Source organism: Haliaeetus albicilla, chromosome 2, assembly GCF_947461875.1.
Source record: "Haliaeetus albicilla chromosome 2, bHalAlb1.1, whole genome shotgun sequence".
Taxonomy (NCBI): Eukaryota; Metazoa; Chordata; class Aves; order Accipitriformes; family Accipitridae; genus Haliaeetus; species Haliaeetus albicilla.
This window is the reverse complement of record NC_091484.1, coordinates 10,340,777-10,365,083: the sequence shown is the minus strand read 5'-3', so window position 1 is coordinate 10,365,083 and position 24,307 is coordinate 10,340,777. Positions and strand designations below refer to the sequence as shown.

Below are 24,307 nucleotides of genomic sequence, written 5' to 3'. Positions count from 1 at the left end.
GAGCAGCACCGCCCAACATGGCGCCGGCGCCCGCCTCAGCGCGGGCGGGCCCGGGGCGGGGTCGGCGGCCCCTATAAAGGCCCTCGCGCGGCGCCTATCGCCCTCTTGCTCCGGCGTGGCTGAGGTGAGTGTGGGTCCTAGGTCGGGCTCCGTGGGCGGTCGGGGGGGATGGTGGGTCCGGGCTCTCCCCTTCTGCCCTTTCTTGGTGGGGCCCCTACCCCGCCTTGTCGGGCTTCTGGCGGCCGCCGGCGTCGCCTCGTCGCCCGCCCGCTGAGGGAGCGGTGTGGGCCGGCAGCATGGCCGCCTCTTCTCGGCTCCGCCTCGGGGGGCCCCGTCCCCAAGTGCTCTTCTCCGGGCTCCCGCCCTGTTTCCCGATGGGCGGCCGCCCTTCCCGGGAAGATCTTACACGAGGTCACCCGGACCCGCCGGGGGAGGCGGGAGCGTGGCGCGGGTGTGCGGCCGTGGGGCACCCGGGGACTCTCTGGTGGAGGTGATGACATTTTTTTCCCCGTCAGAGCGACAGTGTTGATTTCTCACTGTTCAAGCCAAATCGTGTCTGATGCACCAGAGGGCAGCGCCCGCTCTGTCCCACGCACTTGCGGGGCCCGGTACTAACTGTTCCCTTGGGCTTTGCTCACAGGACGCTGCCGAGGCGGAGGGTGCACAGAGCCTGGAGGAGACCTGATGGGCGGCAGGGTCAGGCGTGCGGTTTGCTCCGCTGAGAGAAGGGGGGGGGGGTTAAGGGAATCTTAGTTGATAAAACACTGCATAATAATTATCTAGGCTGCTGTGCAGCCCAAAGAATCAAGCTGATAGACAGTGTTTAATGTTTTGCCAATTATTGTATAAACTAACTGAGGCAAGAAGTCCTGCAGTTCCTCACGAAGGACAGTTCCTGAGAAGATCTAGAGACTTGCCTTAAGAACCAGCTAAAACCGACCCTGCGGTTTGGATAAGAGCCAAGGAACAACTGAGTCTGCACAAGAGTAAAAAGTTACTAGCAGTGAAGAAGAGGAGTTGTCTGCCTTCATCTTCACGACCCCCGACGACCACCACAAGGAGGGGCTGCGCAAGCGCAGTCAGGAGGAATTTATGAAAATGACTCCTTGGAACTAATTTTAATACGAAGTGGGGATAGGTCATGCATATGTATAGGCGTATTGAGAAACCTTATGTATATGTAATACTTGACTGTATAAATTTGGAGCAAGTTGTCGTGTCAGGCACGCACGACTTTGGTGGGACTAACCCTCCGTGCTGCCCAGCACTGAATAAACATACCTAATTTGCAATCTCACAGACTGTGAAATCTGTTTTCCACATGTCAGTTTGGCAAACAGGCAGGAGACTCTCTGCTTGGCTGCGGGATTGACTGGAGCGGATGCCCCTAGGTGTGCCCCGAGAACTTCTCTCGGAGGAGCCTCCGCTGCTAGCCGCTCACTGCAGGAGCAGACAACAACCTTCTGAAGCCGTGGACTAAACGGTGTGTTTTACAAGGGAAGCCTGTAAGTCATACACGTGGCCGGGGCAGCTGGTAAATTGTGCAGACGTCTGGCGTGCAGCATAGTCCCTGTATGGGAGGAGGGTACCCTGTATACTAACAAGGGGATTTGCTGACTGATAGGGTGGCTGCTAGCCATCTTGGGAGCAGATCAAGCAAATCCGAGCTCACTGCTGCATCCCAGTGCCGGGAGCCAGGATGGACCTGCTGATGATTGGCATATAAGAGGCAGGAGAAGGGTAAGCGGACCTCACAATTGCACTTGGTGCATCTTTATATTTGCAGCTGTTGGATGGATGTTAACTGGGATGATAAATAGTATAATTTGAATACCTGGGAATTTTATGTTCATGTTTTTTGTCTTTGTGTTTAGATAATTTGTGAATACCTCTATGTGTTGATGAAGGAACAGGGTGAAAGGAATCACTCCTTCGGTGGTTTGGACTTGAACCTTGGGAGTATTTGAACGAAAGTGGGCATTGGATAGAAAGGGGGAATGAGCAGTATTATTTAAAGGGAGCATATATTACTCCTGTGGGGTGGAAAGTGGCTTTAGACTGGGAACAGCCTTCAGTGTTGGTGGACAAATAGGGGTAATTCCCTGCTTTGCATGTGGGCTTGTTTTTAGGCTATATGAAATTTGGCACCAAGCTTGGGTTTTGTTGAAGTGCAAATCTTGTAGGAAAAGGTGGTATTGTATATCCAGTAGGTGGAAGGCAGAGTGCCCTAAGTGCTTTCCCCAGACCCCACAGTTTCATAATTGGGAAAGAACCCAACAAGGATCTGAAGTAGTGATGTTGGTGTGTGGAAAGGAAAATCTGATCGCAGAAATCTGGGATGTGTGGGAAGAGGACTGGGAGAAAACTATAAGGAACTGTAAGAAGCGATTTGTGTGGGAGCGCACTAAAAGAACTAGCAAAAGTGAGAATCAATAGAAGTTTTAAAATGGGTAACACTCAAGGGGGAATTTTGAAGAAGAGTCTTTTAGGGTGTGTACTTGCTCATTGGAAAGATACTGTCGGGACTGGAGGCATGGAAAGCAAGAAGACCCTTATTAAATATTGTAACCAATGGTGGCCTTTGTATAAATTGGAAAGCGAAGCTAAGTGGCCACTCAGTGGGTCAATTGATCATAATACTCTTTTGCAATTGATGTTGTTTTTAAGGAGAGAAGGAAAGTGGGATGAAGTCTCATATGCAGATATGTTTTTTTACCCTCTGAAATAATCCGGGCTGGCAAAGGGACTGTGGGATGGTACCACCACAGGACCCCATGGTACTCTCACTTGAGCGAGAAAATAACAAAGAGCTTAGAGGTAAACTGAGGTGGTGTTGCTCGACAGGTAGTATTGGACAAAGGTGTACTAAAGCAAACAAAATTCACCAGGTACCAGAACAAGATCTAACCGATTTGTTTAAGGCTCCCCCTCAACCACAGGGACAGGATGCGGACTCAGACAGAACTTCCAGCCCCTGGACAGTCCTGTATCTTCCCGTAATAGGAAGAAATCTGCCCCAACAGGCTTACAAGCACCTCTCCAAGAGGTGTGGTAGGGCCTGATGGCGGGACAATGCTAATCAAGGTACCCTTTTCCGCCACTGATTTAGGGGAATGGAAAAGGGCTGCAAAGGATTACAGGAGTGATCTGGTAAGTGTAACCAAACATTTTCAGTTCATTGTAAAACAGCATAACCCTGATTGGAAAGACATATAGCTATTATTAGAATATACGACTGAGACAGAGAAACAACTGATTTTAAAAACAGCAGGGAATTTGGCTGAAGATCATTATAGGATTACAGGAGGGGATGTTAAGGAATATTTCCCTCTCCAAGATCCAAAGTGGGATGTTAATAGATCTGTGCATATGGAAAAACTGCAGGAGTATCAGGAGTGGATCTCAAAGGGAATGGAGAGGGCAATCCCCAAGACTATAAATTGGTCAGCTTTATATGCAGTCAAACAAGGTCCTTCCGAGTCCCCATCCAAATTCCTGGATCTACTGAGGGATGTAATGCGCTGCAGCACACTGCTGCATCCTGGGTCAGAGGTAGGGATACAACAATTAGTCTCCCTGTTTTGGGGTCAATCCACAGGGGATATAAGATGCAAACTCCAGAAGTTACGCCCTATGGAAAGTAGAAATTTGGAAGTATTGTTGAAGCATGGAGGGTATTTAGTAAGAGAGGAAAAATAGAGACAAGGGCAAAGGAAACTAATGGCAGTCATCCAGGAAGAGGAGGAAAAGAGGCCTAGACGAGACATGTCCCGACTAGGCAAAGATCAATGTGTTTTGTGTAAGAAATTCGGTCATTGGAAAAAGGAATGTCCAAGGAACAAGGAGAGGGGGTGAAGCAATCAGACAGGAAGAACGGTAGCCCATGTGAAGGAAGATTGATGGGGACCTGGGGAATCTATCCTAGTGGATCCACTGGTTATAATTAAGCTAGGGAGGAAACAACAAGAGGTAGAATTTTTGGTTGATACAGGGGCAACATATTTGGTTTTGAATCAAGCCTTGATGCCCCTGGGAGATGATTATGTCATGGTAAAAGGGGTGACTGGCCAAAGTGAAAAGGCATATTTTTGTAAGCCTTTAGAATATAAATTAGGAAAACAATGGGGCATGCACAAATTTTTGTATATGCCTAACTCCCCAAAGGCACTTTTGGGAAGAGATTTGTTGGAACAATTGGGGGCAAAGATTGTATTTGAGAAGGGAGAAATTACTCCGGAGGTAAAAGATCGGCAATATATCCAGCTATTGAGTCTAACTTTAACCAGTCTCCCCTCAGAAGGAAAAATTGGCGAGGAAATCTTAGATCAGGTATACCCTGGGGTATGGGCCACCAATGTGGAAGAGCGAAAAATGCTCCACCTGTTGAAGTCAGGCTCAAGGAAGGCTGACAACCGGTAAGAATTAAACAATATCCCCTAAAGAAGGAAGACAGGGAAGGAACCCAGCTGGTAGTAGAAAAATTTTTGCAATTAGGATTATTAAAAGAGCGTGAATCTGATTTCAACACCCCTATATTACCCATTTGGAAACCCGATGGGTCATATCGAGTGGTCCAGGACTTACGGGCTGTGAATAAGATAACTGAGGACCTTTACCTGGTAGTGGCAAATCCATACACCTTGCTGACTGTGTTGACACCCGAAATAACCTGGTTTACTGTTTTAGACTTGAAGGATGCTTTCTTTTGTCTCCCTCTCCACGAAGCCAGCCAAAAATTATTTGCATTCGAATGGGAAAACCCCAAGAGTGGTCGGAAGACCCAGCTCACTTGGACGGTGTTGCCACAAGGATTTAAGAATAGTCCTACCATTTTCAGCAATCAGCTTGTGAAAGACTTAGAATCCTGGGAAATCCCATCTGAGGAGGGAAAACTGTTACAGTATGTGGATGATATCCTGTTCACCATCAAAACGGAAAACGACTGTATGACCTGGATGGTGAGTCTGCTAAATTTCTTGGGGCTCCAGGGGTACCGGGTATCTAAGAAGGCGGCCCAGGTGATGCAGCCCAAAGTGAATTATTTGGGCTGTGAAATTAGTGCTGGACAAAGAACTTTGGGACAGGCTCGCAAAGAAGCAATATGCCAAACCCAGAGATCTCGGATGGTAAAAGAGTTACGGACTTTTCTGGGGATGACTGGGTGGTGCTGACTGTGGATTTATATGGACTGCTTGTTAAAGCACTGTATGCATTAACAGCCACTGAGCAGAGACACCTTGAGTGGAATAAGGAAACCAAATGAGCCTTTGAGCTACTGAAAAAGGCTTTGATGTCAGCCCCGGCCTTAGGACTCCCAGACGGAAGTAAGCTGTTTTTTCTTTTCTCTCACGAGCAGCAGGGCATTGCCCTGGGAATATTAGCACAAGATCTGGGTCCATATCAACGGGCAGTTGCCTACTTCTCTAAGCAGTTAGACGTGACTGCAAAGAGTTGGCCTAGATGCCTGCGGGTGGTTGCAGCTGTGATACTGAACATAGAGGAAGCCTGGAAGTTCACTCTGGGCCAGAAAATGACCGTTTTGGTGTCCCATACAGTATCAGCAGTACTGGAAGCAAAGGGTGGACACTGGCTCTCTCCACAGAGATTCCTGAGATATCAGGCTATACTGGTAGAACAGGACAACGTGGAGATTGTAGTTACTAACATTGTCAACCCAGCTTCTTTCCTCAGTGGAAACACAGGAGAACTGGTGCATCATGACTGCTTGGAAACTATCAAAGCAACATCTGCAAGCTGTCCAGACCTGAAGGACAGGCCTATGGAAAACAGAGAAAACTGGTTCACAGACGGAAGCAGTTATGTCTTAAGTGGTGGTAGGTGACATGCGGGATACGCCGTTACCACCAGTCAAGAAGTAATAGAGTCAGGGCCATTGCCCATGAATACCTCTGCACAGAAGGCAGAAATAATTGCCCTGACCTGTGCCCTGGAATTGGCACAAGGCAAAGTTGTGAATATTTATACAGACTCGAACTATGCCTTCGGGGTTGTACACGCACACGGAGCAATCCGGAAAGAAAGAGGATTATTGAACTCTCAAGGGAAAAATATCAAACATGCAGAAGAAATCTTGAAGCTATTGGAGGCTGTCCAACTTCCTGAGAAAGTGGCAATCATGCACATTAAGGCACACCAGAAAGTGAGCTCAGATTTAGAAAAAGGAAATGAGCTGGCGGACAGAGAGGCAAAACAAGTAGCTAAAACAGAGGTGAAAACAGAAGGGGCTTTAGTCCCCGACAGGAGAATCTCTCTAGAAGGTAAGCCAGAGTATACCGAGGAAGATCAGAAGCTTATTACAGAACTAGAAGGGTCATATAATGAAGAGGGGTGGGCTCATACCCCACAAGGGAAACTAATCATTCCCTCTTGCCTACTATGGTATCTAGTACGGGAGGAACATAGGAAAAGGCATTGGGGAACAGAGGCTTTGTATAAACATTTAATAAGAGAAATTGTGGCCAGAAATTTATACACCACGGTGAGACAGGTGACTCAACAGTGTGACCTTTGCCTCCAGACTAATCCTAAGAATACCCCCAGGCCAGAAATGGGCCAAATTGGGAAAGGCAATAGGCCTGGACAACAATGGCAGATTGATTTTACAGAACTTACAAGAAAAGGGGGGTATTGATATTTATTAGTATTAACTGATACCTTTTCAGGTTGGCCAGAAGCATTCCCAAACAGAACAGCTAAAGCTTGGGAGGTAACTAAAATATTGGTACAAGAGATAATACCATGCTTTGGAGTTCCAGCAACTATATCCTCTGACAGAGGACCACATTTTGTCTCAAAAGTGGTACAACAAATTAACCACCATTTGGGCATAGATTGGCAGCTTCATACCCCATATCGCCCTCAGTCAAGTGGCCAAGTGGAAAAAATGAACCACTTACTTAATGAAACAGCAAATTGTGAAATTAGGACAAGAAGCAAACTTGGCCTGGCCTCAGTCTCTTCCTTTAGCCCTTTTGCGCATACAAACAAGACCAAGGGCAAAGGAAGGACTGAGCTCCTTTGAAATCTTGTATGGACAACCATATGGAATACAGAGAGGGATGTCCGTACAAGCCAGGGACAAAATTATGACTTCCTACATGGTGGCATCGGGCAAGCAGCTCAGTAGAATCAGAAAGCATGTGACTGGGACTTGGGGGAGAGGTTTAGATGGACCTGTGCACAATATACAACCTGGAGATTATGTATATCTAAAGTCTTTTACAGAAAAAACTCTGGAACCACAGTGGGAAGGACCATTCCAGGTACTCCTCACCTCCTTTACAGCAATCAAGATCAAAGAACGGAATGCCTGGGTACATCACACTAGAGTAAAAAAAGCACCACGAAAGGTTTGCACCTCTGAAGTCCAGGGACCCCTGACGCTCAAACTGCAAAGGTAGAATGTGGATTAAGATTTGCATAATCCTGGTAAACCTACAGGCGATTAGTGTAGCTGCTTGGCAAGAGAATTCGTATGTACAATTGACACAGAACATTACTCAGATTATAACAAGACTGATTGTTGGGTTTGTACCCAAATGCCAAGGCATTCTGGTCGTGGAGTGCCCTTGATAGGTGTCCCATTGCCATTGAATGTCTCTTGGACAAATGTTACTTTCTGGAAAAATATCACTCTCAGGAAAGATGCCCAAGCCAAGTGGGGCCAAAGGTTGGAAATGAAAACAATAACAGCCAATACCTCAGGAGACCGTTGCCTGGTAAGCTCAGGAAACAGTACGTTTGTTGGGGAATATTCAAATTGCAATAAATCCATCTCACTGAACAGACAACTATTGACCCAGCATTTCAGTTACTTAATTACACTGGCCTCCCGGTTCTGTTAGGAACAGGGTGGTATTGGTTATGTGGTACAGCAGCCCGGAAGACTTTGCCTCTGGAGTGGCAGGGAGCATGTACTTTAGGTGCCCTGGTCCCCAACATTACTATTATTGATAAAACAACACAGAATCCCATGAGAAGAAAACGAAGAGCCACTTCAATCAGAAACCGAAGGATGAGTAACCCCTTAACAGAAAGGCTGACAGGCTATCATAGCTTCGTGCAATGGCTAATCCCATCTGTGAGGGTTAGCGAGTTAGAAAAGGCTATAGTAAACATCTCAGCTGTAATAGAGATAATTGAGAATAAAGCCATAGATGCTATTGGAGCGCTCCAAGAAGAAACTATTGGTTTATCAAAAATAGTATCACAAAATCATATGGCTCTAGATTTATTATTAGCCTCACAAGGAGGGGTATGCACAGTAATCAATGTTAGTTGTTGCATGTATGTGGACCAGAGTGGGTGATTACTGATGACTTACGGGAGATCAGGAAACAAGCAAAAATCCTACATGAAGTAACTCAAGATGACACCTCTTGGGGATTTTCTGAGCTGTGGGAAGAGCTAACCTCTTGGTTACCAGACTTAATGTCGTTAAAGCAATTGTTTATCACTGTGATAATAATCATCCTTTTGTCTATAATCCTTTGTGTAGCAGTTTGATGTGGTTTATGGTGTTTTCAGAACACAGGAGATTCCTACAGTGAATGGAAGAAGAACCAATTATGATGGAAACTTGAGTCTAATAAATATTTTGAGAGAATGCTAGATAGGGAAACGCTGTATTAGAATTAGGTGTAGTAAAAGAATTTACTACTTTTCTAGAAAAGGGGGGACTGAGAGAAGAGGGGTTAAGGGAATCTTAGTAGATAAAACACTGCTTAATAATCTAGATTGCTGTGCAGCCCAAAGAATCAAGCTGATGATAGACAGTGTTTAATGTTTTGCCAATTATTGTATGAACTAACTGAGGCAAGAAGTCCTGCAGTTCCTCACGAAGGACAGTTCCTGAGAAGATCTAGAGACTTGCCTTAAGAACCAGCTAAAACCGACCCTGCGGTTTGGATAAGAGCCAAGGAACAACTGAGTCTGCACAAGAGTAAAAGGTTACTAGCAGTGAAGAAGAGGAGTTGTCTGCCTTCATCTTCACGACCCCCGACGACCACCACAAGGAGGGGCTGCGCAAGCGCAGTCAGGAGGAATTTATGAAAATGACTCCTTGGAACTAATTTTAATACGAAGTGGGGATAGGTCATGCATATGTATAGGCGTATTGAGAAACCTTATGTATATGTAATACTTGACTGTATAAATTTGGAGCTAGTTGCCACGTTAGGCGTGCACGACTTTGGTGGGACTAACCCTCCGTGCTGCCCAGCGCTGAATAAACATACCTACTTTACAATCTCACAGATTGTGAAGTCTATTCTCCGCACGTCACCGCCATGCCAGAGCCTCTGGCAGGTGGGAAGGGTAAGTCCTTAAAGTAACTGTTCCTCATTGGTTTAAAATATATTTTTTTTTTTTTCTTTGAAAAAGAGTTCCTGAGTGGCTTCTGCAATGCTTTGTCAGGTTGGTGTCCCTGGAGACTTGACAGATGTGTGGGTTTGACCACTGGCTTAGATGATAGTGTGCAGCTGACAGCAGAGAGGGTTCCCTCCTGCAGAAGCCTTGCCGCCAGGCCCGTTGTGCCTTGTCTCGCTCCCGTTGCGTGCGAGGTGGCAGGTCCAGTAGGGCAGGAAAGCTGCAGCCTGGGAGGGGTGGTGGGTTGATGGCTCCGAGCCCCTGGCAGGTGCCCCGTGGCCGGAGGGTTGGGGACCAGGACACGACGGTTGGTGCTCTGCTGCTGGCCTGGCATGGGGCAGAGCTAGCCTGGCTGTGGTGGGCCCTTGGAGGAGAGACTGGTTCTGGAGTTTTCCTGCCCTGCCCCTTGCTCATAGGTGGGCAGTAGCATTTGCAGCGTGGGATATGCAGTGTTCGTGGCCAAGCTGTTCCCTCTGCCTGGGCTCTGGCAATTGCGTGGCATTTACTGCTCCACGTGCGGCCTCCTGCCTTTGTGTTGGGAAGGTGGAAGCCTCTCATGGCCGTAAAGGCTGGGCCTGCAAGAGTGCATAACCTGTTATCTCTGCCTGCCTCCCCTTTTTGTGTCCATCTTGTGCTCTGTTGCAGAAACCCCATCAGTGTTTTTTTCTCTGGGCTTTTGCAGTATTTCCCATCACGGGTACTCGTTGAGTGTGCCAATGAGCCAGCTCTTCTTGGGGAGGGATTTGCGTGAATTCACTCATTGCCTGCGGGTCTGCCAGGCAAGGTGGGAATGTGGTACAGCTTCTGTGGGTGTGCAGCCTCCTAATTCCTGGGGACTCGCTGGTGTAAGTGATGACTGAATTTTCTCCCCACCAGAGCAACAAGTGTTGAATTCTCGCCGTTCAAGCCAGATCATGTCTGATGCACCAGCGGGGAAGCGCTGCTGTGTCCCACGTGCTGCCAGGGCCTGGTGCTAACTGTTCCCTTTGGCTTTACTCGTAGGGCGCTGCAAAGGCAGTGGGGGTGTTGAGCCTCTGGGAGACCTGATGTGATGGCTGTAGGTGGCAGCGATGAATTGTGTGATGAGGGCAGTTGCCTGGTTTGTTCCACCATGCCTGAACCTCTAGCAAGTAAGAATGGTAAGTCTTTGATCCGCCTATGTACACTGATTTAAATAAAAAAAGGAAAAAACCTTTCTGTAAGGGATTTGGTTCTGCAATGGTTTGATGGGTTAGTGTCCCTGGAGATTTGACAGATGTGTTGATTTGAGCAATCCAACAGGGGCCCTTTTAAGTGTTGTACCTGATTATTAACACTTGTTGAAATACACAAGTTTCCTTTTGCTATCTTTCCTGCAGGGATTAATACCTTGTCAGTTGTTATGGACATGAAGATTTTTCAAATGTAATTGATTGCCTTTTAATGATCAGCTGAAGAGCATCTGTCATGATGACTTCAGACTTTTCCCCACCAGATTGGCAATACTGATGCAAACTTCTGTTTTAGCCAGATTGACTGATTCCACAGATGCAAGGTGCTTCAGTTCCTCATGTGGCTCCATATTGAGGCTACATGCCCTTGCTTGCACCTCTGTTGCAGGGAAACTACATGTATGCTGTATGCTTTGAGGGCAGGCAGCACTGGAGGGTGCTGTCTGCACATACAGTAACACTGGTTGTATAACACTATCTGACATGCGTGAAAGACTTGAGGATCAAAAGTGAAGGAATTCTTGCTTTCAAAAGATCTCAAGTAAATGGCAGAGAGCTCTGACAGGTTTCAATTTAACTTTAACAGCATAAGCATAGCTTTTTTTTTTTTGTCTTGCCCCATTTAAGTACTGTTAAAATGAGGTGCTTCTAACAGTCAGGGAGCTTTTGTTCTTGATATTTGTGTTCTTTTGGGGGGGGTGTGTGTGGTATTTTTTCCCTTTGAATGGGAGGTTCTCAACGCCTTGAGGTGTGGATGAAAGTCAACTTCCAGCAATGTGTCTATTTGCAAGAGAGGGATTGCTTTTGGTGTTCTTTTTCTTCCTGTTTTTTTTTTTTTAATAGAAGATCAATGATGTGACATCTTCTTTGATTAGGATTTCACTAATGCTCTAGAAAATGTGCTTAACAGAACTTCATGGGATAAAAAGCTATTGTCACTGACTTCATTCAGTTACAGCCTTCTGTTGCTGTTCAGGTGCCTGTTGTGCAGCTATAGAAGCTCTAAGGAGGCTGAAATCTCCTTGGTAGCCTGTATCTATGAAGAGCATAAATGACCTTTTTATATGGCACTCTTGAATTCAAAAGGAGCACGAGTGGTCTGTGTCAGATGGTGAAGCTGTAGAGCTGACCAGATATGTTACTCTGGCACTCTCTGCTCAGTCAGCTCCCCAAGGCTTTTATGAAGTAGTACTCTAAAAGCTCCCACCATGCAGTTTTATGAGTGCATCTATTTGGAGTGCCTAGCAGTGAGGAAGTTTTTGCTGTTTGCAGAGCACCCCTTGCTGTCTAATAGTGTGCGTGGGGGGGGATTTGAGAGCTATATACTTGCTGTTTCTGATAGAGTGGACTGACAATGTTGGCTGTTTTCTTGACAGGTTGAGATTTGTCAGAAGTTGACCTGGGATCTGCTGTGATTTCAGTGTACTAGCAGAAAGCTGTCTTCTGCTAATGATGTCCCTCTCCATGCTACTGGCTGTGATCGCTTGTCCAAGCTACAGCATTCACATCGCCCTGCAACAGCTCTGGTCTTTTCTCAGAGCTAGCAGGAGTGATAAACTGGTGTCCTGCCAACTTACAGATGGAGGGTGTTATTTTTCTTGGTATGAGGCATTTAACGGTAATGGATTCTGGAACTTGCTGCATTTTTAGTGTAATTGGATGCTTTTGTCTGCAAGGGCTGCATTCGCCACCTGACAGCTAGTGTTATCCTACCATAATCATTAAAAGTAAGGAAGCCTCTCCTTAGAGAGTGACTGTCAAGTATGGGAGGATGGCCTTCTGTGTAACGAGAGGGGGATTCAAGTCTTGGCTCTCCCCTGTCATCCAGAAAGCTTTAGTAATGTATCATTGGCAGCCTGTAAAGTGGGAAGGGGCATCTTGGATGCTGCAGTGCAGTGTGCGTTTCTGTACCGTTTAGAGTCTTATTTTCAATAAAATCTGAGTACTGGGTGAATTCAGCTGGCGACTGAAATTCTCTTTACATGCTTTTTACAGCCCATTTCTGGATCTCGTAATTGTTTTGGGGAGTTGGATGGCAACAGTGCTTCTTTGTAGTGATTGCTTACATGGAGCTGCCTGCTGCTTCAAGCTAGGAGAAAGGGGCGTGATCTCATGGCAATATAGCTTTTTCGGATACCCTGAAGTAAAAGTGCTTAGCTGAGACTTGTGGCTGCTGCTGTGCTGCAGGAAGCATCATTAGGGCACAGTTCTCTGTAGGTAAACAGCTGGGTGCTAAAGTTCGACAACAGGTCTGTCTTCTGGACCAAGAGGAGAGGCGTAGTCTGCACTTTGTTTCTATTTGGACAAGGGCTGTCCCTCAGCTTCTCCCTTAGATCCTGTGCAGGGAGCAGCTGGTGTAGAACATGAGTCAGCTGGGATTTTAGCTGGCTTGGTAAAAGGTGTGCATTAGCATGTTCCCAGGTAAGTCACTGGCTTTGCAAATTCTTCTGTACATGAGTCTTACAGAAAAGTGACAGCAGTCTGGGAAGGAATGGAAGCTGATGTCAGCTTCTGTGAGGCTATGGACGTTTCCCTTGTGCGGTGTGTTCAGCTCACAGGAATGACTGCTTCTGGCTAGAGAGACTTGGTGACAGATGTTCATTCAGATCCTGCAGTCTTCCCCTGGATGCTCTTTGGCAAACTTCCAGGTTTGCAGAGCAGGAGAATGAAATAAATTGTACATATGTGCTGAAGTAGGGAACCACTAAATGAGAAGCTAAAGGCTTTTCTAATGCCTAATTTCCTAATACCAGAGAGGTAGTCAAGAGCCTGAAGATGTATTGCTTCCCGTACCTCTGACTTCCATATCCCAGATCAACTGGCTGTACACATCGGGCCTCAGTAGGGGTGAAAAATCTGGGTCAACGCACCTGTGCTGCACAATGTCTGCACACATAGAGGTGTTGAACGGTGGCAAGTCTGTTCTGCAGGGAGGGAGAAGGCATTCTCCATCTGCTGTGCCCATTAGCCTGGCAGTCAGGAGTGGTGTCTGCGTGATGTAGTCAAACAGGCCTTGGCAGATGTCTCATGCAGGTCCTGGTCTGGTAGCATTTGTACACCCCACTGGCAATGCAAATGAAGTAAATTGCTCCTTCAGATAAAGCTCATGAGAAGAATTGGGATAGATACTAACCTGCAGTGTCTCAGACAGCAGGTTCAGATTCAAACCCCAGCCCTAACGATGGAAGTAGCTGTTCCCCATGTGCTGCTGTTGGGCAGTAGCGCAGCAGGTATGTGCATTAGGGATGGGGTTAAAAACTAATCCCCCCGCGGCCTCATTAGGCTCCTGAGGAGCAGGGCCACCTGGCAGCTGTTGAAGGTTCCTGCGTTGCTAGTTCTGGGCCTGTGGAAGCCTGTAACCGATGGGTTGTCCATGCTAAATGCCAACCAAGGGGCTGCTGCCTGAAAGCAGCTGGGTGCACACGCAGGGGCTGCAGTGAGCTAGCTAACCCAGTGGTGACAATGCAGCTTGAAGTAGCTGAAGGGCAAAAGTGAGGCATGGATAACAGGCTGAGGAAACATTTAAGGAATGATTTCCTGCAGCATTTGAAGTACTGCTGTGTTATTTTTACTGCCTGATAGCAACAGCCTAACTAATACTGTAATGGGTTGGAAGATATTTACAGCAGTTATAAGTTTAGAGGGTATTTCTGCTACTTAAAAGCATAAATAACAGTTTCAGTGATTACGGGAGGGGATTTGGTATCTGAGCTGATAGTGGCCTTTGACATATATGTTTAGTAGGAAACAGCAACAATGGAAAATTAGCTATTCATCAGCATTCAGAGCAGTCTTCCATTAAACTGGATAGAGATTTTTCTCATTCACTTAATGTAAGGAGCATGATCTCCTGAAACAATATATTGATGAGGGATCAGAACTGCTGCTAAGGTAATTACTTTCATAATGAGCATACTTACCAGCAAGTGTACTTCAGGAAGTGGAGAGTGCTGGTTGTCCAGTGGGAGCTGTAAGGACAGATGTAGCTGGAACATGTTCTTTGCATGTTTTATTACCTCTCCAAGAAAAGTTGCTCAGGCCAGGATTCAAACACTGCTGCTATTGCACGTATGCATAGGGATGGAAGACAAAACTGTCTGAAGATAACTGATCCATTGTAGGCAACCCGTAAATGCTCTCTAGTCTGGATGCAGAGGCTGGTTGGAAGCACTGAACTGCGTGAGAACTGAATCTGGAGGTCTCCTCTGACCCGGCAGCTGTAGGGGGTGCTGTGTGCATGCGTTGCCCAAAGCTTAGTAAGGGCCAGATGGAGTTTCTGCATCAAACTGTTTGAGTTGTTCCCTGTGTGTATATAGTTAAGATGCTTTCACCTTGTCACTACAGTGGTGTGCTGTAGTAAACCTCTGGACCAGTGGTCATTAGCTTATCTGTAAGAACAAGAAGTGTGACAAAGTGGAGACAGACACGAAAAGTAACATCTGAACTTGCCAGAGGCTTTTATTTAGAGGAGTAGAAGTGGAGGAGTTCTTCTGTACTGATAGGCTTTTGTTTCAAAGCTTTCATCTGCTGGAGTTTCTGATATGCCTGCAAACAGCCAGGCACCTTAGGTGTGGTTTCATTTTACATCTGTCTCTGTTCTGGAACTAGTTTGGGTCTAGAGAGCATCCTGTCCCCTGGCACTCCTTCCACACCTTTGCTCCAAATTCCCACATACCATGCTCAAAAATGTGATCATGGCTGCCTTTACCAAAACTCTCTCTGGGCAGAGTTTCAGCAAAATGAGGGTAAATGGTAGGTGCAGCTGGTAAACACAGGCTGGGGGTCATGTTCTTTAGTAGTAGAACATCTTTTTTTCTGTAATACAGGATATCCTACCTTCTGCTGCTTCTCCAAACACCCTTGGTAATGGAGAGCTGGCTGAACTTGGCCGTGGCCAGCTATGGGCTCTCAGCAATGCGGTGTGCTATGAGCTCAGGTAATTTTCCTGTGTGTAACTGTGAGCTGTTAAAAAACTTGAGCTGCAATGGACTTCCTAGTACTACTGTGTTACAGCCAAGTAATGAAGTATGCCTCCCAGTTAGAGAAACCATCGAACTTTATTGTCTGTATCAAGCATGGACGTACGATCACCCCATTTGAAAATGTCTTGATACAGCCCTTTGATAAAAGATGGGGTGAGGTGTGTGGGGGGGTGGTTTAACACTGAATTTAAAGCAATTTGTAGCTCAGCTTTCTTCCTCAGAGCTGTCCTTGGCATTTGTTGCCCCATTGCTTGCCTGACTCTTGCAGGCCCTGGTCAACTCCTGAGTGTGTCTGCTGGGTGTTTTGAATGAGGAGATGAGGGCCAGGAAGTATGTTTTGGACAATGGCTGACTTAGAGCTTTTTCTGTGCACAGACCGCTCCCTACTAGCTCTCAGAGGCTGGCAAAGGATAATCACAGTGTGTCCAGAGCTTATATTCTGCTGCTGTGAAGTGGTTGAGCAGGACAGTGAGGACGAAGGCGAGAATTGTCAGTTCTGTCAATTACAGCAGGAACAGATGATGCTGTATGTACTTGTGTAACTTTCTAAAACCGAAATCTGGAGTCACTCAGGGGCTGGTATGTTTAAGTAAATGTTTACTTTTCTCTAACAGCTCTGTTTCTTGGTGCCATGAGCATTTGAGAGGAAAATAGCACAGATTATTTCTCTGTCTGATGTTGCTTTTAATAGGCATGTTTTCATACACAGTGAGAGGTTTAACATTTGTATTCCCAAAGACCCAGGCATCTTTTTGACTGCATGGTGATTATTATATTCCTTTTAGACCCATCTGTTAAGTGGCTGCATTAGTTTATGGGATAGCACAGTCCATTTATTCATTGCATTCATTGCTGCTTCTACTTTTTGTGTTATTTCCTCTGCCTCCTTCTCTGCTCAGTGATGGATTAAGTTATCTGACACATCAGTTGTGTTGACAGGCTAGATGTTATCATGGACAGCAACGAAGCAAAACTTGGTTTTGTGATTGCCCTAGGAAGACCCATGTTTCAGGACACTCAGATTGCCCCACAGGCAGTAAGGGGAAGACTTTTTTTGAAGGAGAGGGTTTGAAGGAGTGTTTTAAAGAGATGTTCTGCAGCTATAGACTTCTGTTGGTCTTCCACCCTTTTTGCCAGATCCCTTGCAGTGGTTGGGGTGAAGCCAAGTGTCTTGGTGCAGCCCAAGTCTCTGGTGCTGTGGGAACTGCTGGTTTGTTATAGCACCTAGGGTTCCCAGGCGCTTTCCCATCCAAGCGTTGGGCATAGGGTGCAGATAGTGCTGATACCCTTTGGCACTGCCCTGGCTGTCTTCTGTCAGCCTTCATCTTGCAGAAAACTGCAGTTTATGTCCCTCTGCTCCCTGCTGTGACTTTTCTTGCTCAGACTGCCTGGTTGATGCTCGGGTTCAGCTCGCTGTGTAGGGGGAGGCCTGGTGCTCTCTCTGGAGCTCTAGCTTTCTGCCAAGGTTCCCAGCACACACCACCAAAATCTCCCCTTTGCAACATGATACCTACCAGAGACTGGTGCTAAAGCCTTCTAGATTGTTCCACAGTAAATTAAACTCTAGAGAAAAGTGCTGGAGATGGTTCTCTTCACATTTACAGAAACAGGTACTCTTGGGTCTGAAGAAATTATCTTCACCTGTTTCTCTGCTCAGTGCCAATGTGAGGCTAGCAAGGACTGGATGCAGCCCTTGCCACAGGGCTTCCAGTGACTGAAATGGGCTCAAGTCCTTTATGATGTGGATGGGAAACACCTGGCAGCTTGCACGTAGTAACAGAGTTGTCTTGGTGATGGGTAAAAATAGTCATTGTGCTAGACCATATTCATGGTGTTTGTAAATCGCAGCAATTCCATTATATTCCCTAAGGTTGATTTGGGTTCATGGAAAGAGGTTCAGAGCCATTTCTGTCTATGTTACCTGAGAATCTGCCTGATTTCTTCAGTGTTGTATTTTGAAAAATGTCCACTGGATAGTCTGCAGTTCACTGTGCCTGTCGCTTGCTCTGTTCAGTTTTGGATGCTGTGGCTGGGTCACCTTGAAGTCTTCCCTCTAGTGCTGAGAATAAGCTTGACTTCCCTAGTCTTTTCTCAAAGCAAATATTAAAGCCAGGGGCTGTCCTCATTTCTCTACTTTGCATAGACTCCCTTGGGTTCATGTAACCTTTCTCAGCGAGGATGTCCAGGGCCAGACAAACTTTTGGAGAAGTGGTCTCAGCATTGACTGCACGAAGAAGCAAGGCACATTTCCCATCTCCGACAGGGTGGCAGGTGTCCTTCCAGTGGGCTGAGGAGGCTCAGCTGGTGCATGAGGGTGGTGGGTAAGCAGATGCAGCCCCATGTGGTGCTGCTTGCCCAGGTGGATTCCCTGAAGCCTGTTCCTGGAAGCTGCTCTCCGAAGCTGGGGCAGTGTGTCAGCACCCAGGGGCTGGCCCAGAGTACCACACGTGCTTTCTGCTCCACACATGCTTACATTTCCCGCTGTGGGTGGCCGCAATGTCTTCAAGACCGTACTGCTTCTGGTTCAGGGCAGCTCTTTAACTGAAAGGGCGAGGCTCGTGCTTTTGATCCTCCCACAGATAGTGGAATGCTTGCACATGGGTCCAGGATAGAACCCGGCCTGTAGGCAGCAGCTAATTTCTGGATACCATTTCTCAGTGAGAAGAAATACTAAGTCGTACCTCTGCCCTTGTTTAGCAGCTTGGAGTATGTATACTTTCTTTGTGCTGCACAGCTGTGCCAATGGTAGACATTGCCTTACCCTCACCAATTTTCCCAAATCCAGCTGGAGAATTTAATGGCCTGCTGATGAAGAAAGATGGTTGCTATCTCATGCAAATGGTTGCAAACCATCTGCAGGCACACCAGGGTGTTGCTGTAATTGTTACATGTTACACTGGCTTAGTCTCCATTCCTGTTTGCAAGAATTTTGTCTACCAAGAGGAGATAAAAACTTATTTTTTCCCTGAGATATAGCACTCATGGAGGAAGGTTTGTCTTGAGAGTGAATCCATTTTTCAGTGGGTGTGGATCAGGCCCGTGACACCAGCAGTTCAAAGCAGACTTTTCCTTTGAGTATTCACTGTCACTCTTTTATAGCAGGATATTTATAGGTGCAATTTTCTTCGAAATCTACAGAGGAGGACTGGAAGTGTCTGAGGAGTTTTGTTAGTCAGCAATTTATATTGCTGTGGAAACACCTTAGTAGGGCTTGGGAAAACCACCTGGAGAAAAAGGTGGTTGCCAAAGGTGCTAACAGCAATGTGCATCTCTTGTAAGCTAGGAACCAACCTAAACCTGTACGTCAGGCACATGCTTCACAACAGCTACTGTTGTGTCACGAGGGTGACACATATTTTGTGCTGCTGGTCATGATTTCCTTCTGTAAACCCTCTCTGTCACTTCTCCGACCTATGACACATAATCTCTGCCAGTCTGTCATGGTTTAACCCCAGCCAGAAACTAAACACCATGCAGCCACTTGCTCACTCCTCCTTCCTCCCAGTGGGATCATAGAATCATAGAATTGTTTAGGTTGGAAAAGACCTTTAAGATCATTGAGTCCAACTGTCAACCCAATACCACTATGCCCACTAAACCATGTCCTGAAGTGCCACATCTACATGTTTTTTGAACACCTCCAGGGATGGTGACTCAGCCTGTTCCAATGCCTGACAAGGATGGGGAGGAAAATTGTAAAAAAAAAAATAAAAAAAAAAATCAAACTCATGGGTTAAGATAAGAACAGATTAATAACTAAAATATAATAACAATAATAATAATAATATAACAATAATAGTTATTGTAATGAAAAGGAATATAACAAAAAGAGAAAAATTAGATTCAAGAAAAGACAAGTGATGCACAATGGAATTGTTCACCATGCACTGACCAATGCCTGAGCAGTGATCCGTCCCTCCCAGCCAACTCCCCCCAGTTTATATACTGAACATGATGTTCTATGGTACGGAATATCCTTTTGGCTAGTTCAGGTCAGCTGTCCTGGCTATGTTCCCTCCGAGCTTGTGCACCTGCTTGCTGGCAGAGCATGGGAAACTGAAAAATCCTTAACTTGGGATAAGTGCTACTTAGCAACAATAAAAACATCAGCGTGTTATCAACATTATTCTCATACTAAACTCAAAACAGCACTGTACCAGCTACTAGGAAGAAAATTAACTCTATCCCAGCCAAAACCAGGACTCAGTCTTTCCTTTGGTCCTGGATGATATGCTGGGTACCAAAGTGGTGTTGAAGCCCTTGTGAGTGAGGTTGCTGGCTGTAAAGGTAAGTAGCAACATTGGTGGGGGTGAGAGGAATGCTGATCAGGTCTCAGCATGAGTTACAGTGACTTGGTGAATGTATTTGCATGCAAACCTGGCTTTTTTTCTAGCAGAGCTGACCAGGTAGACCTGCTGTTGCATAGCCCTTTGGCAAGTGGAAGGCTTGGTGAGAAGGGGTCAACTTCTGAGTCATCTTGTTAGTTTATCAAGCAGATACAAATCTAGTCCTTGATGTTCTTTTCCTGCCTTCCCCCCCCGCCGTCCTGGAGGAAAGTACTTGCAGGACTAGAGCAGAGCAGGGGGGAAGCACAGATGGATTTTCTCAGTGACAAAGCAGAATCAGGGCTCTGTCTGACTGCCAGACTTGGGGCATAGCTGTTGGGTGCAGGGTTCACCATGCTATGTGAACTGGATGCAACAGGCACAAAGGATGTCACAGCCTGTTGCCTGAGAGATGTGATGCAGCCTTTTCCTTCCAAGTTGCAAGTGGGTGCCTCTTACTTTGTGTTGCAGGATTCTGGAAGTGGCGTTGGTGGGTTCTCCCTCCTGCTGTTTTTCTCCTTTTTTAATTATTTATTTTTATTTTTTCTTTAAAGAAAATGGAAAGGTCACAGTCTCCCATGAGCTGCCTTCTCCCTCTCTGAATTCTGACAGGGTATCTGGCAAAGGCACGTATCCATGGATGAGCCTAATGATTTTCCCTCACACTGAAGACGAGAGCTCACCCTTATCTGGGTGTTGTCAGATATCCCCTCTGTCTGATGGCAGGAGTCTGTCTATCCATCACAGCATTGTTGTTCCCTCAACTGTGGCTCAAGAGGTGGGAGAATGAAGATATAAAGCTGCATGAGAGGTCTGCAAGGCTAACGGAAGACAGGATCTCACAGGGTTTACTCATCTTCATTTCCCTCATACTGGGAGCAAAGACCTCAGGAGCTGGAACAGTAGGAACAGTCCCCATGTCCTGTGAGATCTGTATGCATGTGCACGGTGCTCTAGCTCTTGGCTTCTGCAGCTGTAACTCATCCAAGTTGCTGTCAAAGTTAGTTGTGAGTTGTCTAAAGCAGATCAGTTGGCAGTCTAACTTGTAGAAGCAAAAATGGGTTTTGGCCCCTTTGGACCATGTTGCAAAGGACTGTGTACAACTGGACTGTGTAGTCCTGGTAAGAGATACTACTTGAGTCAGCTGTGGTTTTATACTAACGTGGTGCAGGTTTATGCTGGTATAATGGTGAGTTAGAGCCTAAGTGGTAGCAGTGTAAGAGGTAGTCTCTCCAGGAAGCTCAGTAGCTGTGTAAGCATCTGGATTAGAGGACAGCTAAGAAAAATTTTCTTTATTACAATAGTGAATCCAGCCCCTTAGCAATAGCCTTATAATCTTCATGTCGTCTTATTCAGAGACCTGTTATTATCAGAGCACTGAGCATGTGGAGGTGGAAAGATCTCATGGGGTGAGCTTCTTTTGTTTTGTTTTTGCCTTCAAGGTGGTCGTTAAATAAACAGCAGTTACACAATTTTCCCATAGCTGAGCTTTTTGTACCTAAGTCAAGGTGGTGGTTGTAGGTAGGGGTTGCTTTCATGCTGAATGTTGATAACATGTTTTACTGGGCAAATATAATCCCTGGGCAGCCTCTTCTGTCTGATCCTAGTTCACTGATGGTACAAATAAGCTGTAGCTCTTAGTCTGAACTGTAACACCTTATGCTTTCAGTTCTTTTCAATTTTTGGTGTTCAAGGCAGTGAGTCCACTGGAAAAGGGAACGTGTAGTCTGGAAGCAAGTCCTATAAATGATACATAAGGCAAGAAGCAAAACCGAGCTTCAGACAGCTCCTGTCTAACAGACTGACCACGTAGGCCAAATATTGCCTGCTGAAAGGTGTCATCTATTGTACATCCAACATACGTTGCCAGTCTGTTTGCTGTTGCATGGACAACCAAGTTATTTAACACAAACATACATGTGGAAACTGGTAATAGTTCAAGTGAATTAGGTTTTTGATTGTCCATGTATTTCTGACATCCAAGGAGACTAAAGCTTCATCAGGCTCTCTGTCACAAGGGTGTATGGAGGTGGAAGGAGCTGTGCACTTGCTATGAACTGAGTTGAAGTCACTGGTTCAGTTCATCATGGCTGGCAGAAACTGTCAGATTTTTTGCCATAAATACGGATTCCTCAGTGTCTTGGCCACATCCATTAAAATCATCATGCCCAGCCTCTTCAGTGAGGGGATGGCATACAAGCAATGTCTAGTGGCTACAAGCTGGTTGCATGGATGGGGCCAGGCATTGGAAAAGCCTTTGCGGATCATTTTTCATCCATCTCCCTTTCCAAAGCACTGAGTATCACCATGGGTTCAAGATGTGATTATCAACATGATTATAATTTTTAAAATCTGAATTTCACACATGGAAGTTTCCTCAAGATTTAGATTTGTGGTGCTTGTGAGCTGTTTTTGTGGCTCCCTTTCCTTTGGCCATGTTGAATACTGTTAAGCTTTATTTTCATTATGGGCAGAGATACAAAATGAGTATTCAGAGATAGTATTGAGGTGATTTGGGCTTATAATGCCAATTTCTTGGACTCATTAGGAATGTTATTAAAACTCCCTTCAGAATGTCATTATTTAAAGTCTAGTGACCTCTTCTGTCATCCAGATGTCTACTTCTGACTGTTTTCTTTAAGGCTGTGAGTCAGACAGTGTTGATAGCAATGCTATGCTGCAGATGGAACAGAAATGTACAACACTTCTATTGATTTTTAAAGCAACTTGGCAGGGTCACATAGGTCCATGGAAATACAGTTTTGGGAAAAGAAACCAAAAAAGCTCTTAACTTGTTTCTCTGTGACGTGTTAGGATAAAATCCCGGTCCAGCTACTGAACAATAGCTGTGAGGTCTGTAGGCAGCTCTAGTCATTCAGCAAAATGCATTCCTTTACCATCCATAGCACAATTAATCTAACTTGTCAAAAATTGCTAGTGATCTCTACACTGTAGAAAATATGTAGGGACTTGTGGCCCACATCCTGCAGGCAATAGGCTAAAGGGCAGATCCTACCAGAAGACCTGAAGAATTGGACTCGGTAGTCTGCCTGTGTAAACTTGTTGTGAGGTCCCAGGGCAAAAACAGTTCAGAAAAAAAACAGAAGGAGAAGGTGCAGTTAACCCGTTCTTCCCAAATCTTAGCATCCTCTGCTTGTATCACTGTTAAAACTTCCATGGTGACTAATGGTGATTTTCATCAACAAAAGAATGCACCTGCTGATATGAGAATAACAGGAAACCCCTCTTTTCATGCAATTATCCTTACTGATAAGAAATAAAGGACTCCCACACTGCAGTCTTCTGAACATGCTGTCTAGAAACATCTCCATCTGCTGAATTGTTTTAGATCAAACTTTTTCTACCCCATATCTTTCCACAAGGCACTAGGGGTTCTTTAATAAGCTACTTTCCACAGTTACTGTAAGAAAAATATAGCAAGTTTCTTAGCAATGAAAACTAAATTCCATTGGAAATACCTTGGTGGAGTTTTACAGCTTGTTTATATAAAACACTTTAATAGCGAAGGGAAAAGAAATGTTTTCCTCACACACTTAATTTCTTTATCTTGTTGTTTACAAGATTTTTTCTTCATGTTGTAATTTATGGCATCATTTTTCATGAATCTGAGTAGGAGCCTGGGTATTGAAAAGAGGAATGTGCTTTGAGGAGGTAAATTAAGTTTCTCCCAGAGTTCTATAATTCAAACCTGGGCACAGCTGAAATAGTGTTGAAATAGTAAAAAAGTTAATTTCTAGAGGAGAGGGGAAAAAAAACCAGTGAACCTTATTCCAAGTAAAATAAAGCAAAATCTTTTCCTCTTTGCATTTACTAAATTGCAAAGTACAGAGTGCCCTGGTGACTTGGTTTTGCCCAAGAGACATGAGTGCTTGACTGGTCAATGCCTTCCTGTGCCCACGACAGCTTCTGGTCTCTTTTAAGAAAATAAACATGACCATTTCTGTCATGTTGATTGTATCAATTGAATAAAGCTGTTAAATAGGTGAGGTAGTGTTACAGGTTCTGTTTATTTTCATCTCTGCTATTACTGCATGCTGCTTCCTAGTTGCACTCAGAAATGCCAGTCACAAAAAGAACCCTCCGTGCTGAGAGGTTACTTCTGTGAGTTTGGGTCAATGCTTTGGTTTTTAGCTCTATTTTTCATCAAGTTTCTGTGCTGCTTCTTAATGTTCTGTGAAGTGTTCAGCTATCATCTGCAGGGAGTGAATTTGTGCATGTGGGTGGCCTTGAATCTCTTGTGGAAATACCCATTGTAGAGAAGGCCTCTGGTTTCATCACCTAAGTGGTACCCTATTGCAAATAAACATCTGCTTCTTTATAGATTAGCTGTAACTTTACAAGGGTCAATTTACTACCTTTCTCCTGTTAAAGCAAGGGGAAA

At 45.4% G+C, this 24,307-nt stretch overlaps 1 protein-coding gene, 1 long non-coding RNA gene and 3 other non-coding genes across 5 annotated transcripts in view; all 5 read left to right on the top strand.

Annotated features, from left to right (window-relative positions):
- Positions 1–35: 35 nt before the first annotated feature.
- Positions 36–1,841, top strand: LOC138689707 (uncharacterized). Its single transcript, XR_011328607.1, has 2 exons — positions 36–124; positions 641–1,841. It is a non-coding gene; the product is annotated as an uncharacterized lncRNA (long non-coding RNA).
- Positions 481–569, top strand: LOC138684535 (small nucleolar SNORD12/SNORD106). Its single transcript, XR_011323797.1, has one exon. It is a non-coding gene; the product is annotated as a small nucleolar SNORD12/SNORD106 (small nucleolar RNA).
- Positions 1,842–6,770: 4,929 nt separating the features above from the next.
- Positions 6,771–24,307, top strand: part of LOC104315711 (somatomedin-B and thrombospondin type-1 domain-containing protein-like) — a 40,152-nt gene continuing 22,615 nt past the window's right edge. Inside the window, exons 1-2 of the mRNA XM_069805734.1 lie at positions 6,771–9,336; positions 10,390–10,526. Of these exons, the coding sequence (XP_069661835.1) occupies positions 10,439–10,526 (88 nt within the window). The 5' untranslated portion in view covers positions 6,771–9,336; positions 10,390–10,438. The remainder of the gene's footprint in view (positions 9,337–10,389; positions 10,527–24,307) is intronic.
- On the top strand, positions 10,227–10,318 carry LOC138684536 (small nucleolar SNORD12/SNORD106). The gene has a single exon (XR_011323798.1). It is a non-coding gene; the product is annotated as a small nucleolar SNORD12/SNORD106 (small nucleolar RNA).
- Positions 10,825–10,918, top strand: LOC138684537 (small nucleolar SNORD12/SNORD106). Its single transcript, XR_011323799.1, has one exon. It is a non-coding gene; the product is annotated as a small nucleolar SNORD12/SNORD106 (small nucleolar RNA).